The 19,311-nt window shown below is 43.2% G+C and overlaps 1 protein-coding gene across 1 annotated transcript; it reads right to left on the bottom strand.

Moving 5' to 3' along the window:
• Positions 1–14,027: 14,027 nt before the first annotated feature.
• On the bottom strand, positions 14,028–15,035 carry LOC124655013 (purine permease 3-like). The gene is made up of 2 exons (XM_047193985.1): positions 14,633–15,035; positions 14,028–14,303 (listed from the first exon to the last, which is right to left on the bottom strand). Exons 1-2 carry the CDS (start codon positions 14,810–14,812, stop codon positions 14,145–14,147), a joined length of 339 nt encoding a protein of 112 aa, XP_047049941.1. The 5' UTR covers positions 14,813–15,035; the 3' UTR covers positions 14,028–14,144.
• Positions 15,036–19,311: the final 4,276 nt, after the last annotated feature.

The following is a 19,311-nucleotide window of genomic DNA, read 5'->3' on the forward strand; positions in this document are numbered from 1 at the left end:
AGTTACGGCTATGCTATGTTAAAGAACGATTGCCACGTGACAGCACCTTCATTGCGTAGGATTACACGAACCCTCAATGCCGGAGTTAACAAGCTCCACAATAATGCTCATGTTTTAGTAACCTTCAGTGTAAGATAGATCAACAGACTAAACCAAGTACTAGCATAGCATGCACACTGTCACCTTCATGCATATGTAGGAGGAATAGATCACATCAATATTATCATAGCAATAGTTAACTCCACAATCTACAAGAGATCATAATCATAGCATAAACCAAGTACTAACACGGTGCACGCACTGTCACCTTTGCACACATGTAGGAGGAATAAAACTACTTTAATAACACATCACTAGAGTAGCACATAGATAGTAGTGATACAAACATGCTGCAATCATAAAGAGATATAAATAAGCACCTCACTATGCCATTCAATGAGTAAGTATTCTGTGAAATATGGCCTAAGAGACCCACACGGTGCACACACTCGTCACCTTTACACACGTGGGACGAGGAGTCTCCGGAGATCACATAAGTAAAACTCACTTGACTAGCATAATGACATCTAGATTACAAGCATCATCATATGAATCTCAATCATGTAGGGCAGCTCATGAGATTATTGTATTGAAACACATAGGAGAGAGATGAACCACATAGCTACCGGTACAACCCCGAGCCTCGATGGAGAACTACTCCCTCCTCATGGGAGCAGCAGCGGTGATGAAGATGGCGGTGGAGATGGCAGCGGTGTCGATGGAGAAGCCTTCCGGGGCACTTCCCCGCTCCGGCAGGGTGCCGGAACGAGATCCCGTCCCCGGATCTTGGCTTCGCGATGGCGGCGGCTCGCGGCAGGTTTCGTGGGTTTCGTCAATTCGTATCGGGTTTTCTGATCCAGGGGCTTTTTATAGGCGGAGAGGCGGCGCAGGAAGGTCGAAGGGGGCCCACACCCTAGGGGGCGCGCCCCCTTGGCCGCGCCGGGTAGGGTTTGGTGGCCCCGTGGCCCCCTCTCGACCCCTCTCGGTGTGTTCTGGATGCTTCCGGGATTCTAAGATCTTTGGCGTTGATTTCGTCCGATTCCTAGAATATTTCGTTACTAGGATTTCGAAACCAAAAACAGCAGTAAAACGGAACCGGCACTTCGGCATCTTGTTAATAGGTTAGTTCCGGAAAATGCACGAATATGACATAAAGTGTGCATAAAACATGTAGATAACATCAATAATGTGGCATGGAACACAAGAAATTATCGATACGTTGGAGACGTATCAGCATCCCCAAGCTTAGTTCTCGCTCGTCCCGAGCGAGTAAAACGATAACAAAGATAATTTCCGGAGTGACATGCCATCATAAACTTGATCATACTATTTGTAAAGCATATGTAGTGAATGCAGCGATCAAAACAATGTATATGACATGGGTAAACAACTGAATCATAAAGCAAAGACTTTTCATGAATAGCACTTCAAGACAAGCATCAATAAGTCTTGCATAAGAGTTAACTCATAAAGCAATAATTCAAAGTAAAGGCATTGAAGCAACATAATGGAAGATGAAGTTTCAGCGGTTGCTTTCAACTTGTAACATGTATATCTCATGGATATTGTCAACATAGAGTAATATAATAAGTGCAATAAGCAAGTATGTAGGAATCGATGCACAGTTCACACAAGTGTTTGCTTCTTGAGGTGGAGAGAAATAGGTGAACTGACTCAACATTGAAAGTAAAAGAATGGTCCTCATAGAGGAAAAGCATCGATTGCTATATTTGTGCTAGAGCTTTGATTTTGAAAACATGAAACAATTTTGTCAACGGTAGTAATAAAGCATATGCATCATGTAAATTATATCTTATAAGTTGCAAGCCTCATGCATAGTGTACCAATAGTGCTCGCACCTTGTCCTAATTAGCTTGGACTACCCGGATTATCACCGCAATACATATGCTTTAACCAAGTTTCACAAAGGGGTACCTCTATGCCGCCTGTACAAAGGTCTAAGGAGAAAGCTCGCATTTGGATTTCTCGCTTTTGATTATTCTCAACTTAGACATCCATACCGGGACAACATAGACAACAGATAATGGACTCCTCTTTTAATGCTTTAAGCATTTGACAACAATTAATTCTTTTCTCATTAGAGATTTGAGGATATTTGTCCAAAACTGAAACTTCCACCATGAATCATGGCTTTAGTTAGCGGCCCAATGTTCTTCTCTCACAATATGCATGCTCAAACCATTCAACTCAGTGTAGATCGCCCTTACTTCCGACAAGACGAACATGCATAGCAACTCACATGAAATTCAACAATGAGTTGATGGCGTTCCCCAGTAAACATGGTTATCGCACAACAAGCAACTTAATAAGAGATAAAGTGCATAATTACATATTCAATACCACAATAGTTTTTAAGCTATTTGTCCCATGAGCTATATATTGCAAAGGTGAATGATGGAATTTTAAAGGTAGCACTCAAGCAATTTACTTTGGAATGGCGGGAAAATACCATGTAGTATAGGTAGATATGGTGGACACAAATGGCATAGTGGTTGGCTCAAGTATTTTGGATGCATGAGAAGTATTCCCTCTCGATACAAGGTTTAGGCTAGCAAGGTTATTTGAAACAAACACAAGGATGAACCGGTGCAGCAAAACTCACATAAAAGACATATTGAAAACATTATAAGACTCTACACCGTCTTCCTTGTTGTTCAAACTCAATACTAGAAATTATCTAGACCTTAGAGAAACCAAATATGCAAACCAAATTTTAGCATGCTCTATGTATTTCTTCATTAATGGGTGCAAAGCATATGATGCAAGAGCTTAAACATGAGCACAACAATTTCCATGTATCACATTACCCAAGACATTATAGCAATTACTACATGTATCATTTTCCAATTCCAACCATATAACAATTTAACGAAGAGGAAACTTCGCCATGAATATTATGAGCTAAGAACACATGTGTTCATACGAACCAGCGGAGCGTGTCTCTCTCCCACACAAGCATGATGTAATCCAATTTATTCAAACACAAACAAAAATAGAAACAAACAAACAGACGCTCCAAGTAAAGTACATAAGATGTGGCCGAATAAAAATATAGTTTCAAGAGAAGGAACCTGATAATTTATCGATGAAGAAGGGGATGCCTTGGGCATCCCCAAGCTTAGACACTTGAGTCTTCTTGATATATGCAGGGATGAACCACCGGGGCATCCCCAAGCTTAGACTTTTCACTCTTCTTGATCATAGTATATCATCCTCCTCTCTTGACCCTTGAAAACTTCCTCCACACCAAACTCGAAACAACTCATTAGAGGGTTAGTGCACAATATAAATTGACATATTCAGAGGTGACACAATCATTCTTAACACTTCTGGATATTGCATAATGCTACTGGACATTAGCGGATCAAAGAAATTCATCCAACATAGCGAAAGAGGCAATGCGAAATAAAAGGCAGAATCTGTCAAAACAGAACAGTTCGTATTGACGAATTTTAAAATGGCACCAGACTTGCTCAAATGAAAATGCTCAAATTGAATGAAAGTTGCGTACATATCTGAGGATCATGCTCAGTAAATTGGCATAATTTTCTGAGCTTCCTGCAGGGCAGTGTGCTCAGATTCGTGACAGCAAAGAAATCTGGAACTGCGCAGTAATCCAAATCTAGTACTTACTTTTCTATCAAAGACTTTACTTGGCACAACAAAACACAAAACTAAGATAAGGAGAGGTTGCTACAGTAGTAAACAACTTCCAAGACACAAATATAAAACAAAGTACTGTAGCAAAATAACACATGGGTTATCTCCCAAGAAGTTCTTTCTTTTTAGCCGTTAAGATGGGCTCAGCAGTTTTAATGATGCACTCGCAAGAAATAGTTTTTGAAGAAAAAGAGAGCATCAAGAGGCAAATTTGAAACAAATTTAAGTCTAACATGCTTCCTATGCATAGGAATCTTGTAAATAAACAAGTTCATGAAGAGCAAAGTAACAAGCATAGGAAGATAGAACAAGTGTAGCTTCAAAAATTTCAGCACATAGAGAGGCATTTTAGTAACATGAAAATTTCTACAACCATATTTTCCTCTCTCATAATAACTTTCAGTAGCAACATGAGCAAACTCAACAATATAACTATCACATAAAGCATTCTTATCATGAGTCTCATGCATAAAATTATTACTCTCCACATAAGCATAATCAATTTTATTAGTAATAGCGGGAGCAAATTCAACAAAGTAGCTATCATTATTATTCTCATCAAGTGTAGGAGGCATAGTATAATCACAATAAAATTTACTCTCCATAGTAGGTGGCACAAAAAGACCACTATCATTATCATCATCAGAAATAGGAGGCAAAATATCATCAAAGAAAATGTTCTCCTCAATGCTTGGGGGACTAAAAATATCATTAAAACCAGCTTCCCCAAGCTTAGAACTTTCTATATTATTGTCAACAATGGTGTTCAAAGCGTTCATACTAATATTACTACCAGCATGCAAAGAAGATTTCATAGGTTTTTTAATTTTCGCATCAAACAATCCATGTTTTAAATCAGGAAATAGAATAAGAAGCTCACTCTTGTACATTATGCCAAACTAGTGTAAACAAGAAACAACAAGATGCAATTGCAGGATCCAAAGGAAATAGCTTCGAGCACACACACGACGGCGCCAGAAAAATACTTTACCTGAGACCGTAGTATGAGTGCCTTTTACCTTTCCTCCCCGGCAACGGCGCCAGAAAAGTGCTTGATGTCTACAGGAGCTTCTATTCTTGTAGACAGTGTTGGGCCTCCAAGAGCAGAGGTTTGTAGAACAGCAGCAAGTTTCCCTTAAGTGGATACCCAAGGTTTATCGAACTCAGGGAGGAAGAGGTAAAAGATATCCCTCTCATGCAACCCTGCAACCACAAAGCAAGAAGTCTCTTGTGTCCCCAACACACCTAATAGGTGCACTAGTTCGGCGAAGAGATAGTGAAACACAGGTGGTATGAATAAGTAGTAGCAACGGCAGAAAAGTGCTCTTCCCAGGACAGTAAACAAGCAGTAGTAACGCAGCAGTAGTAAACAAGCAGTAGTAAACAAGCAATAGTAACTCAGCAGTAGTAACGCAGCAGTAGTAAACAAGCAGTAGTAACTCAGCAGTATTTAGGAACAAGGCCTAGGGATTACACTTTCACTAGTGGACACTCTCAACATTGATCACATAACAGAATAGATAAATGCATACTCTACACTTTTGTTGGATGATGAACACATTGCGTAGGATTACACGAACCCTCAATGCCGGAGTTAACAAGCTCCACAATAATGCTCATGTTTTAGTAACCTTCGAGTGTAAGATAGATCAACGAGACTAAACCAAGTACTAGCATAGCATGCACACTGTCACCTTCATGCATATGTAGGAGGAATAGATCACATCAATATTATCATAGCAATAGTTAACTCCACAATCTACAAGAGATCATAATCATAGCATAAACCAAGTACTAACATGGTGCACGCACTGTCACCTTTGCACACATGTAGGAGGAATAAAACTACTTTAATAACACATCACTAGAGTAGCACATAGATAGTAGTGATACAAACATGCTGCAATCATAAAGAGATATAAATAAGCACCTCACTATGCCATTCAATGAGTAAGTATTCCGTGAAATATGGCCTAAGAGACCCACACGGTGCACACACTTGTCACCTTTACACACGTGGGACGAGGAGTCTCCGGAGATCACATAAGTAAAACTCACTTGACTAGCATAATGACATCTAGATTACAAGCATCATCATATGAATCTCAATCATGTAGGGCAGCTCATGAGATTATTGTATTGAAACACATAGGAGAGAGATGAACCACATAGCTACCGGTACAACCCCGAGCCTCGATGGAGAACTACTCCCTCCTCATGGGAGCAGCAGCGGTGATGAAGATGGCGGTGGAGATGGCAGCGGTGTCGATGGAGAAGCCTTCCGGGGCACTTCCCCGCTCCGGCAGGGTGCCGGAACAGAGATCCTGTCCCCCGGATCTTGGCTTCGCGATGGCGGCGGCTCGGCAGGTTTCTCGTGGGTTTCGTCAATTCGTATCGGGTTTTCTGATCCAGGGGCTTTTATAGGCGGAGAGGCGGCGCAGGAAGGTCGAAGGGGGCCCACACCCTAGGGGCGCGCCCCCTTGGCCGCGCCGGGGTAGGGTTTGGTGGCCACTGTGGCCCCCTCCGACCCCTCCGGTGTGTTCTGGATGCTTCCGGGGATTCTAAGATCTTTGGCGTTGATTTCGTCCGATTCCGAGAATATTTCGTTACTAGGATTTCCGAAACCAAAAACAGTGATAAAACAGAACCGGCACTTCGGCATCTTGTTAATAGGTTAGTTCCAGAAAATGCACGAATATGACATAAAGTGTGCATAAAACATGTAGATAACATCAATAATGTGGCATGGAACACAAGAAATTATAGATACGTTGGAGACGTATCAGAAGGCAAGGCCTGATCTGGCTGCGAAGGTTCAGCGAACCCTGGATGAAGAGGGTCGTCCACGGAAAATGGAGTGGCGCCCCAAGCAAAGGAAAGCCGATGATGAAACATCGGCTGGCACAAACATGGTGCTCGTTCTCCCGACGAAGCTCAGCGCTCCACGGTTACACGATACATCCAAGGTGAATGACAGCAAGCGCACCAACATGATAAAGTCAGAGATTGGGCTGGTTTTATCTACCGGCCTGAACGAGTAGCAAGAGCACGTCCATGAGCAAACATGGCGAGGCTGATCCTTGTGATCGGCCCCAAAAATTTATGAAAGGACATTACAAAACCTTTCATCGAAGAAGCAACATGGAGGCCGATTCCAGCAATCGGCCAAAAATTATCCTCACCCACCATTCTGCCTAAGTTCAACATGTGATCCAACAGAGCCGATACCATCAATTCTTTTGACAGAATCGGCTCGGGGGGGCACCCAGGTGGACAAAACACGAGGATATACAACGGAAGCATCTCATCCTTTGGTGATGAGTATTGGAGTATGGGGGCCGATGCACAAGTCGGCCGTAAAAAAAAATTCTGAAAATTCGAAAATTTTCGAGCACAGCCGATGCAGCAGACATCGACTTAAGGATATGGAAGCCGATGCGTGGCCATCAACTCAAGAGGAATAACTGTCACGGTCAGAGGGTCAATGGAGCACGAAGAGGGTTTTAATGAAAGAACTCCTTAATGGAGTAGCCTAAGAGCTCGGATCCTCTCTTCAAGGACAAGACCAAGAGCAGCCTAGACGTGCAGGTCAGGTCAAGGATGGATTGCATCAGGTCCACCAAAGGAAAGGAGCCGATCTGGCTGGCAGGAACTGAAGAAACTCGGGGGGCAGCTCACCTTGAAGGCTCTCTGCTTTGAGAAGCCGATTTATGTTCAAATCGGCTAGCTCGCATAAGAAGCTCCCTCGGACATGATCAAGCCCGAGTCCATACAGCTCTGTTTTGCCTTGGCTAAGACTCGGGGGGCAATGGGCCTGGTAGGTGCCTTGTTTTTAAGAGCCGATTGGAGTTACCTCGGCTGTCACTGCATCATGATCTTCTCAGGAAGAACTGGGAAGGAAAAGCCGTCGTCTGGTACGAGGTTTGGACCGTGCTGGTGCTGCAAGAAAAGGAAGAGACTGGTTTCTCAAATTAGCCGATGGATGGTCATCGGCTGCGGGACTGCAAAACGCCACGGTCGAAAAAAAAAACCATAATAGCCCGATTCGTTACTATCGGTCTTAGTGTGGCAAGCGGGAGGATGGAAGTTGGATTAATGAAAGGAGAAATTGGAAGAACAATTCTCATTAATTCAAGGGAGCAGCTTTACAAGAAGAGCCGATGGCTCTCAAAAGAGGGATCTAGTGCCTATTGCACTGCTACTGCTAGTCCTACTCTACTAGTCGTCGCTGTCCTCATCGTCGCCGTCGTCGAGGTCGTCGGCGCTGCTCCCGGGAAGCTCCTCGCCGCTGCTGCCCCGGCCGTCCGCCGGAGCCTCCTCCTCCTCCTCGTCATCATCATCGTCCTCGCTATCCGCCCAGCCGCGGAAGCGCTTCGTTGGAGGATACCCAATGGAGGCGGAGGAATCATCTTCCTCCTCCTCATCTTCTTCTTCCTCGTCGTCATCGTCGTCCTCGCTGTCCGCCCACATGCGTGAGCGCTTCTTCGGCGGAAGCCTGGTGGAGGGGGAGGCCTTGGTCTTCTCCGCTTCTCCTCCCTTCTTCTCCTTGTCAGAGGAGATGGGGTGCGCCCCGGAGCGGAGATCGTCCTCTTCTTTGTTCTTCGGCAACGGTTGGAGAGAGGTGCCCGAGCGGAGGAGGAAGAGGAAGACATAGCTGCAGGAGAGAAGGGTTTTTTGGTTGGGTGAACAGAGCAGAGCAAGGCGATGGAGTGGTGAACCGTTTGGCACAGATAAATAAAGAGAGTGTAGTGGAGATTTAATGCCATGACGGTTCTCGAGGACGTGAGGCCGAAATTGACAGTTCATACAGAGAAGCCCGGGAGGCGAGGCGTAATGATGGGGATTCTGCGGCAGCTCTGCTCTGCCACGACATGACCCGACGAAAGAAAGCGTAATGATTTTGGAAATGTCATTTCCAAAACCAGGGGGGCATGTGTTATCACCAGAATTTGACCAAGTCAGAGGTGGGCCGCGATCAAGATGGGTTTGAAGAAAATATATACAGAAGGAATACGTGGATCGGCCTTTTATACCAAGTTGGGCTTAATTGCCCATGTATCTGTAACATATTAGATCGCATCTTAGTTTAGAAATTAGAGTTTATCTCGTGCACGGTTTGGTGCACGCCCACATTAGAAAGTCCCCTGGACTATAAATATGTATCTAGGGTTTATGGAATAAACAACAACCAACGTTCAACCACAAACAAATCTCGGCGCATCGCCAACTCCTTCGTCTCGAGGGTTTCTACCGGTAAGCATCATGCTGCCTAGATCGCATCTTGCGATCTAGGCAGCACAAGCCTGCCTACGTTGTTCATGCGTTGCTCGTACTCGAAGCCTTTTTGATGGCGAGCAACGTAGTTATCTTAGACATGTTAGGGTTAGCATTGTTCTTCATATTACATGCTTTCGTAGTGCAACCCTTGCATGTCTAGCCGCCCTTACACCTATCTTAGGTGTAGGGGCGGCACCCCGCTTGATCATAGTTTAGTAGATCTGATCCGTTACGATTGCTCCTTGTTCTACAAGGATTAGTTTAATATCTGCAATAGTTAGGCCTTACAAGGGGTCGGAGGATCCAGCGGCGTGTAGGGTGGCGTTTGCTAGTCCTAGAACGGATGTTCCGGGGATCAACCTCGTGTTGGTTTTTAGGCCCTGTCTAGGATCGGCTTACGGTCACCGTGCGCGAGCGCGAGGCCCAATCCTGAGTAGGATGATCCGATTATGCGGTGAAAACCCTAAATCGTCGTAGATCTCATTAGCTTTACCTTGATCAAGCAGGACCACCATATATTCGGACACCCCGTCCGAATCATGGGTGGATCGGCTCTTTGAGCCGATTCACGGGATAACCTGAGAGCCGATCGAGGCTCGTATTTAACGTTTACGTGTGTGCCCTGCAGGAAACTAAGCGAGGCATCATCCACACCTTCCTCGACCAGGTATAGGTCAGGTGGCACGCCCTTGTGATAAACATCGGCGCGTGCGACCAGGAGGCTTTGCGGGCCGTCGCTCAGAGGGACTGGGGCCAGCCGCAGCCCAAGTTGTTCCCGGCTCTACCGTGTTGCCCGTCCCTGCCCGCCAGGGGGTTTCTGACGTCAACAATATCGCAGGCCGAATCAAAGTTCTCTTCTTATTTTCCGGATTTCTTCCTCTCCAGTTTGAGGCGAACGGAGCCCATGTTGTGATCCGATTTTGTCCCCCGACCCTTCACGAAAGTTGCCCCTTACGATGATGCGGATGAGGTGGCATCCCTTACGGGCATCGCTACAGTCAAGACGCGCCCATATCACTGGTCGTTAAACTCTCTGGAGTCTCAGATGAAAACGCCTCCAACTGCAAAGTTGTCCAGAATACTGTAAATTGCTCAAATGTGGCTTCATTTCCCCCAAAATACGTCAAACACCTGAAAGGGTCAATAAATCACAAGGTATCTTTGTTTTGCACTATTAATTTTAGTCAAAGATCGAAAAGCGGCGAAAACAAGTGGAAACATAAGGAAAAACCATAGCTAGAAATCACAGACTTTGGAGATATCATAACACTAGAATAATCCCCATTTAGTAAGTGTTGTGTACAATCACAGGGGTTTTGCATGCTACTTGTTAAATGGACGATTATCTCACACTAGTACAGAGCGACTCTATGGTCACGGGTCGAAAAAACCCCATGACAATAGGAAAGGGCTCGTTGTCATGAGCTTGACGCTGGTGTCAAGGCCTCTATTGCAACGGGTAAACAAAACCGTCAGCGATGAGTCCTCTTTTCCAACAACTATTATTTTAAAAATTCTGTTTCTTTATAGTTGGTGTCATCCATTACAATATTCTGGTTCGACCCGCTTGCACAGAGAATTTTCGTATGCATAAAGCAGACACAAATTCTTTGACAACACATTTAACTATGTTCGCATGTAAGCATAACATAATCAATATCGATACAGAATGAGACGATTCATCACATAGAAAACGGTTACATATATATTTGTAAATGTGATCAAGTCAGGCATGCTATGATACCTCCACGTATCAATACAGATTTAAGCCGACTAATTACAGATAACTACTGTTACATCATATTTTGACTACCTATAATATCTTAGTAGCATAAAAAAGAAAACTGGAATTTCTCTCTAGTCATGTTTCGACTTATTTATCCATTTATCCTAGCGTCACCACCCGTGTATACATAACTGCATTTCACACTCTAGTAGCGATGCTGCTTCTTCCAAGTGAAGAGACCCCTATCATTGTGCAGGTGCAGGTGCCACGACAACTTGATTTTTTTGATGCAATGTCACCGAAATTAACTATTGATTTTCAAACAAGTTACAAGTTATCCATAAAATCTAAAACAACCCAAAAGTAAACTATAAAGAAAACTCACAGTTGCCATGAAGCATAACCGAAATTTATAACTAAACAGAACATGCTAACAGAAAACTGTAAACAACACACACATTTTCCATTAACTATAACATAAGATTATTACCTAACAGAACATGCATAGTAACATATTCCCTAAGTAAAAATATGACAATTGCGTGTTATGAAGAATGGATAGAAAACAGTAAACAGCCGAAGTGGAGATCTATAATAAAACACATGAGACCTACTTAATCAGATTGATAACTATACCATATTTTTGTGAACAGAAAATTCACAACATCTTCCCTTAGTAAACATAATGACAATATGGAGTCATGAAGAATTAACAGAAAATAATAAAAAACCAAATCAGATATCTATAATAAAACACATGAGACCTACTTATTATATTGATAACGATACCAAAATTTCCTAAACAGAACATGCACAACAACATATGCCCTAAGTATGATGAAACTTATCGTCACGATGTCCGGTGACGCAAAGATTTATAACATCGATTACACCGGAGTTTATGGTGGCGTAACCCTTAGGTCTGCCCAATTAATCATTGGTTCCTCCGCCCACGGATGTACCGCCCACGAAAGCGGCGCCAACGAATTTGTCGCCCACCACCGGACGAGCCGGATGGGGAGGAATCCAGCTGCACCCGATGCGGGGCGGATCCACCCACATATGGCCGGATTGGCCTTCGATCTTTACTGTTGGGCCACCTCCTACCCGGTGAGACTAGATCTGGACGATTAGGAGAGGAGGACGTTGAGCCGACGTGCCTAGATATAACACATGATCCGCCACAAGACATGAGAGGCAACTAGCCCAACTCGAGCACCGCCGCCGCGCCTGAATCAGATGAAGGGACAGAGTGGGGAGAGACTGAGGGTAGTGTTTCTATGAGGGTCGGTTATGTGTTGTCTTGATGAGTGCAAATTGAATAGTGTTTTATTTAAGTTTATCGACTCAAGCTGCATGACAAGAAGTCCATGGTCCTTAGCTGTTATCTTTCTCAGGGACGAGCAAGAGTCTAAACTTGGAGATATTAAATGAGTGAAAATTGCATGGTAATTTTCTTTAAGTTTTTGCATCACGGTGGGCGTGCTGGCCGAGTCGGTGATGTCATCAGCGAGGGCTGCTGCAGAGATCTACTCGTTGGGGTTGTTGGCCGTGATGCTTTCGGTTGCGCCGATGAATCCAACGAAGGTGTTGATGCGGCCAATTGGGACAGTCAACGCATGCATGACTAGCGCTGGGACCATGCAATAGTCGCGTTGTAGGATCAAGCTGTAGTTTCCTACGGTGATCGTGTGGCTGGTCGCGATTTTGTCGCTGCCGGTGGAAGTGATCTCACTAGGAGCTGCTCTCAGTATCTCGATCTAAAGACTCAACTACAAAATGCAAAAAAATTACACGATAGAACTATTTGCATCAAGATATAGGAACAAAAGGCCACTGGCTAGAAGCACTTAATCCACCTCAATGAGCAACAACTTCAACAAATCCAGATCTTATGCTAATTGAATCATCTCAAATTTTCAGTGTGAATTTAAATAACATTTCATCAATTACCTATCCCCGGTGAAGGTTCACCAAGGTAGGGCCGCGGGCATCTCCACCATCTCGGACAGCGCCTCTGGCGCGCCGAACGATGGCCAGCACGCTGGCGGACGGTTAAGGAGAAGCGAAGAACGACGCTGGTACATCGATGCGGCGGCGCTTTTGGAGTGCGAGATGGCAGGACGTGGCTTGGTGGCTATGCTGGGAGATATATAGGCTGGGGTGCGCTGGTGGATTGGGAGTAAGGAAGGGTAGTGCGCAAAGGCAGCGACGCCATCAGGGGAATAGCGGTTTGGCTGGACCTTGTTGCAGTGGGGCCATCACAGAAGTTTTGCGAACGAAGGCATGTATCGTGTGGAGGGTTTCCAAATTAATTGGTAGCTCGGCGCAGGTGGAGTACAATCAGTCAACATAAAATAGTAAGTGCACACTAGAATGGGGATTAGACTAATGATGTATGTTAGATTGAGCTTAGTGCACTAGTGGCTTACCAGTCGCGTTTGGACTTGTAGATTTTGACTACCAGTCCGTGGCTGGTACCGCACCAGTAGTACTTGTCGCGTGCATACCCGGTACACGATAAGTAGGCCAGGTACTAGTCGTATGTGCATCCGGCACGTTGCCAATAAATTATTAGTCTTGCAGGCTAGTTCGGCCCGCTGCCACTCAGTGGTGGAGCTAGAACTTGATATCTATGTTATTATTTTAAGTCTATGATATCAAATATATGTATTTTTATTATTTTAAATATATTTTCAATAATTTATACCAACATATAAATGATTTGGCAAAAATCTGTGTGGTCAATTGACCACACAACTCCCTATGTGGCTACGCCATTGGCTGCCAGCATGCTTGTTTGCAATTTAAGAAAAAGTTGGAACCCGCTGCTAATATGTTCTAAAAATATTAATTTAGAATTTTAAATATTAACATTTTTCTATATAGTTGATTCAATTTTGAGAAGATTAACTTTATCAAAACATTATAGACTCCTATTTTAGAATATAGAGGGTAGGTGTGGAGATCACGATTTTTCCTGGATCTTCCCAATCAAATATTAGTTTGAGACATGCATGCAAATTTTATAGTGATAGCAATCTATATGAAGATAAAACCTCATCACGTATGGCAGGACATTGCTTAAACAAGCATCAGTAAACACTGGCAGCCAACAAATAGACACTTGCTGCCAGCTAGCTTGACTTTTATCACTTTAGTGTTGAGGAAATCAATGTCAGAGACAAAAATACTTCGGACATGCACACCCAAACATTTAAGTTGGAAATAAGACAAAACTTTAGGGTTCAAAAGGTTTCCATTCTAATCTTTCCATCCTCACCCCAAACTGCCAAACACATAAGCACACCTTGCTCTTTCGATTATTCATTTTCACCCAGCAACACAGCAAACTTGTCATTGCTGAAGTGGACTACCCAACAACTAGAGGACGAAAACCACAATGAATATAGATGAATATTTAAAGATCCAATTGCCCTATATGTGGAGGTTTGTTGGACTGTTGCGCATGGCTATGGATCTCTCCATAGAAGTAGGAGACGAATCCCCAGACCGCGAGGGCTAGGGAGACACCTTTGGTGCCATTGAACGACTCGTGGAAGAAGAGAACGGCGAGCACCCCGGCATGGGCGGGCACAAAGCTATTCATGGGTATTCAGCTGAATACCCATTTTTTCTGTACTAGTATTCATATGTATTGTATATGTTCAGCGATATGTACAAATATGGAAGTATTTTTATGTATTCAGTCTAACTAGCAGCTCACACTACATCTACTCATAGCACAAACTAATCGCAGACGCTCTGACCTGTTACACCATGTACTGGCTGGGTGAATCGGAGCAATGGAGTAGGACTCCATAGATTGAGCTGAGCGCCATGCTTTAGGCGTTTTTATTTCTTAAAGCTTGAATACCCATTGTTCAGATCCTGCGCCCGCCAATGCACCCCGGTGATCGGGATGAGAACGGTCAGGATGACGCCGGCGAGCAGCGCCGAGCCGTAGAACACTGTGCCTATCGTACCAAGTAAGAACAACTGGTACATGACAGCGGTGCCTGCCAACAGCAAGTAATAGCCAGCCTTGCCGAGCCCGAACTCCTGGGCTTCGCCTGGGATTGCCTGCATTTTGATTGTTCTCTCATTAAATCAAAATATATGTTTAGACAATTTTTTTAATATCTACCAATTGAAGTCACGTTTGTTGGCCAACAAGGTATCACGGGAAGACTAACTACACAAGATGTCCACATAAATCTTTGACTCAGGGACTTATTTCAACATACAGATAAACCCAAAATTCAGATGCGTAGCTTTCCTAATGTATTCTTAGTTCGCTTAAGCCTCTAGCTTGTGCGTTTGACAAATATTATACCATGCACGCTATATAACATGCTCTCTCCTCTACACTTTATTTAATATAATGTGCAGCCGACTTCTGTCTTCCACACTAGCTCTAAAATTTCAAACTTATGTCAGAAGCCCAATTTGAAAACCGTTTGAGTATTAGCGTTCCTAGTGAAGAGATCTTAGAAATAAGTCTAATATTGACTGTATTTTAATAATATTTGAAAGTAGAATTTTGAGATTTGATGAAAATTAGTACTAAAATTTTATAACATGTGGTGAGTTTTTTTGTTGAAACAGTTTGTTTCACTGTTTCAAACTTCGTTCACCATAGTTCAAAAATATTTGGAAATTTCCTTTGATATAAAACCATGAAACATATTGATGAAACAAAACATCAAATTTCGAGTTCAAATAATAATGGAAACATCAACTTTTTAGTGTTGATTCATTGGGTTTCAAAATCCCCATCATGAGGTTTCATTGTTTTTCGAAAGTCAGGTTTCAAAAAAATTCAAAACAAACATTCTTTTAGGCCTAGTTAAAAGATATCGTTGAAATAATACACAGATTTAAACATATTATTAATTTGATGATTATTTCAACATATATGGCCCTTTTAAATCTAAGGATTAAAAAAGTAATGGATGTACTAATGGATGCGAGAGAGTGCTATTCATGTGTTCGGCATAGTACTACATGCATGCAAAAATGGCAGAAGAAATACCTTCCAACTGTAAATATTTAAGTAAAACATAGAAATCCATGGTATATGCATGGACAGTAGATAGCGTGGACGCTGTATGTGCATTTCTCTCTAGTTTATACGTAATTCAAGAGTTAAACTCAGTTTTGTTATTACTTCCCTCTTAATTTCTTGCAACCTCATCGAAAATCCTAAAACATACAGTACGTATCAACTTGGATACAGAAAAATCACTGTATATGCAACGGCGCTATGCGCGGATCGCGGAGGTACCCGATCATATTCCACGAATCATGATATCAGCTACACAGCTAGCATTTTCCCTGGAGTTCGATCTATATTTGCCGGACAAGCCAATTCGACCGTCCCCGCATACAACTCGGCTTGCTCACTCCACAGTTTGTGTGGCAGTTGTTTCTTTATGGTATTTTATTGTCACTAGACCTTTTTTTGCGAGAATATTGTCACTAGACCTGGTAGTATGTGAGAATTGGTTTGTAGCGTCCTTTTTTTTTTTAGAGAAAAGGCACTTGGCCCGTCTTTTATAGAAACCAGAAACTTTTACGCGGCGGCACGCCACGCCTTTGGGTGTCAGATTGTTTGTTATAGCATTGTAGAAGTACTAAATATCCGTGTGGAAGAACTGATCAAAAAACGTGAAGTCATATTGTAGCGCCATGGTTCAGATTTTTTCCGGTGCCCATAGGTATCGCTGGAAGAAGTAAAGCACGTGCGAGATAATTTTTCTTAATATGAATCTCAACTGCGGGAAGAAGAAGCAGATGTGGAAGGGTCAAACTCATGTACCGAGGAAATACATGAAGGATAAAAGTATAAATCGCCTGTTTGAAATATCATAAAGATATTCTTTGCTATTAGAAGTTATATTTTCGATGATCAAAGCAAAGGAATCAGAAAATAGAGAATCGGTAAACATGAAACGGTAAAAAGAGGATATCATAGACAAAAAACATCGGATGAATATATGGCAATGGGAAAAGAGGGCAATATGCCAGTAGTACTACACCGTAGCTGCAGTACCTGGAGCAAGGACAACACACACGTTTGAATGATGCGATGTACTACAGAGCAAGTTTTTTTTTAATGCCTGAAAGAAGGTAGTACTAGTATTTTCGTTGACTAAAAGAGGCGACGGATGGTGAGTATTTTGATTTCCAAAGCATCCCACATAATACTACTGTGAAATAATTAACGCAAAAAAGTAGATAATGCCTCGCGAAAAACTACTGCAAGATAATTGACACGACAACAAAGAATTACCATTAAGGAATTATGCTCCAGTACAAAATTATTGTTGAAATTATAAATCTACAAGAATCAAAACAAGAGAAAAATAGTGGAACTGTTCATGTGGTCACTATTTATCCACGTTAACACGAGAAAATAGATAGCACCTGTATAGCTAACGCGACAAAATAGAATTACCGCGGTAACGTGGATAAGATATGCTCCAATAAGATATTACTGTTCAATTCAAAATAAAAAAGATTTTAAAATGTAAAAAATGGTACTATTCACGTGGTAATTATTCATCAACGTGAACAATGCACCAAGTGCTCTGGTGCAAGCAAAAGCTTGCAGCTTTTATATATGTAAATAAATTCATTTCGGCACATGGAAGCATATATTCTTGCCACCGGAAAATATAATTCGAACTGTCAAAAAAATTTGAACAAAATTTTTCACGCTTACGTACCAACATTCTACGTGCGCATATTAAATATTTCCTAAAATCGACATTTTCTGTGACTTGTGTGAAAAAGATAAAAAACAATCATGCAAACAACCTTTTTTAAACTAAAAATTGTCTTTCTTTACACATGACACTAAAGTTGTCGGTTTTCGTTGAACGACTTTGTGAGCGTGTATAATTTTGAGATGTACCCATTAAATTTTATGTCCAAGTTTTTCAACATTTTGAAAGTGTATTTAAAACGAAATTGAAAAATCGGGAGCATATGTGGTTGGTGGCGGTTGGGTGGCGTTTGGTGAAGCAACTGGCGGCGGGGGCGACCCCGATTTCGGCTGATCTGATGTCCTTGGCAGCGTGGTTAAGATCAGCAGTGGCCGGCGAGTTTTCTATCTCCCTCCCTCTCGGGTGGCATTCTTCTCTATCACGGTGTAGGTGTATGCTCCGATGTTAAGAGTTAGTGGTCTGTGGTGGCCTACTCTTCCGCCGGAGGTGATCAGCTGACTGGGTGTGGCGGGTCTCCCGATCCCACATCTATCCCCTGTGAAGAGCTAGGTTGGTGGAGCCGTCGGTGAAAACCGTGCTCTGACTCCGGTCATGGCGGGCAATGGTGGTGTTTACACACCATTTCCTTCTTGAAGGTGTCATCATTGCGGTTTCCTTACACTTCACTCTAGCTGCTTCTGGGGGCATTGTTTTTGGAGCAGCTGTTGTACGGTGGAGTTAAGAGGTGGAGCGGTGTGCATCCAGCCATCAAGCAAATATTTCCTCCTGCCTGACTGCTACGCTGCTCACTATTGTTGCTACGGCCACCTTGACACCATGGCCGATTTCCCGTACCTCCCCCAAGCCCCCACCACCCTTCTTCCAGCCCAGGTGTGGTCGTTCAAGGCCGATTTGAGGTCCAAGCCATCGCTCAATAGGCCTCGTCGCCACGCTTCAATCTCTGCTGTCAGTGCCTCTCCACCGCCGCTCCACCACCTCGTGGCGTTCCTGGCCTTGATTTGGTCACGGGCATAGCGCATGACCTAGTCGATATATAGGGAGGCCTCTGTGGTCTCCCCTGACTCGCTACCCTCCCCCTCATCCACGGGCATCTCGTTGGTGCCCCTGACCTTCGCCCTCACCCTCATTCACAGGCATATTGTCGGTGCCCCGTCGTGGCCAGAGGCAGGACCCCAGCTACGACCAAGTTTGAGGACCGGATAAGTTTTCACATTTTCGTCCTAGTTTCCATTGTTCTGGTGACACGGTTGTGATTTGGGTAGCCAATTTTGGGTTAGCTGTTAGAGCTAAAACTTTTTGGCCTACCCATACATTCTCTCCCTAATTAATCATATCTACTTGGCTTATTTAAATTATGGGTAAGGTGTTGAAGGTGCTTTCACTGCCGATCTCGAAGCGCCACAAAGATTTGCATGCCTTCCTCATTTTGGAGATGTGGGAGATTTGGCTGCACCACAGCAGGGGTATCGACATCCATGGCCACCATTCTCCCCAGAATCCAAACCAAATGAGAAGCGTGGTACGTTGCAAGGCTGATCCGTGATGTCATGGTTGCTTTTAGGGAAACCCTGCAGAGATGGATTAGACCCGAGAGTAGTTGCTTCAGGTCTTGTTTTGTATTTGCGGATGATCGAAGCGGAATCTCTTAAACCCTGGAAAATTCCTAATACTAGTCCGTTTGTTTATCTGGTTTTAGATGTGATAATCTCCAGATATTCCTGTAAATCTCTACATTTTTGCCTAAATGTAGAACTCTCCATCAAAATACTCTTCCATTCCCAAACTTCCTGAAGGTGAAAATACAAGAGGAAAAAAAAAGGAAACATTGATCGCTTCTAACAGCCACGTTTGCCGAAC

The sequence above is a fragment of the Lolium rigidum genome, chromosome 5 (genome assembly GCF_022539505.1).
Source record: "Lolium rigidum isolate FL_2022 chromosome 5, APGP_CSIRO_Lrig_0.1, whole genome shotgun sequence".
NCBI lineage: Eukaryota > Viridiplantae > Streptophyta > Magnoliopsida > Poales > Poaceae > Lolium > Lolium rigidum.

What these genes read in the sequence shown, in the direction of transcription:
- LOC124655013 (XM_047193985.1), bottom strand. Translation starts at nt 14,812, where the DNA reads ATGCAGGCAATCCCAGGCGAAGCCCAGGAGTTCGGGCTCGGCAAGGCT. An exon ending in TTCTCATCCCGATCACCGGG is followed by an intron (nt 14,304 to 14,632) that starts GTGCATTGGCGG and finishes GCCCATGCCGGG; the next exon opens with GTGCTCGCCGTTCTCTTCTT.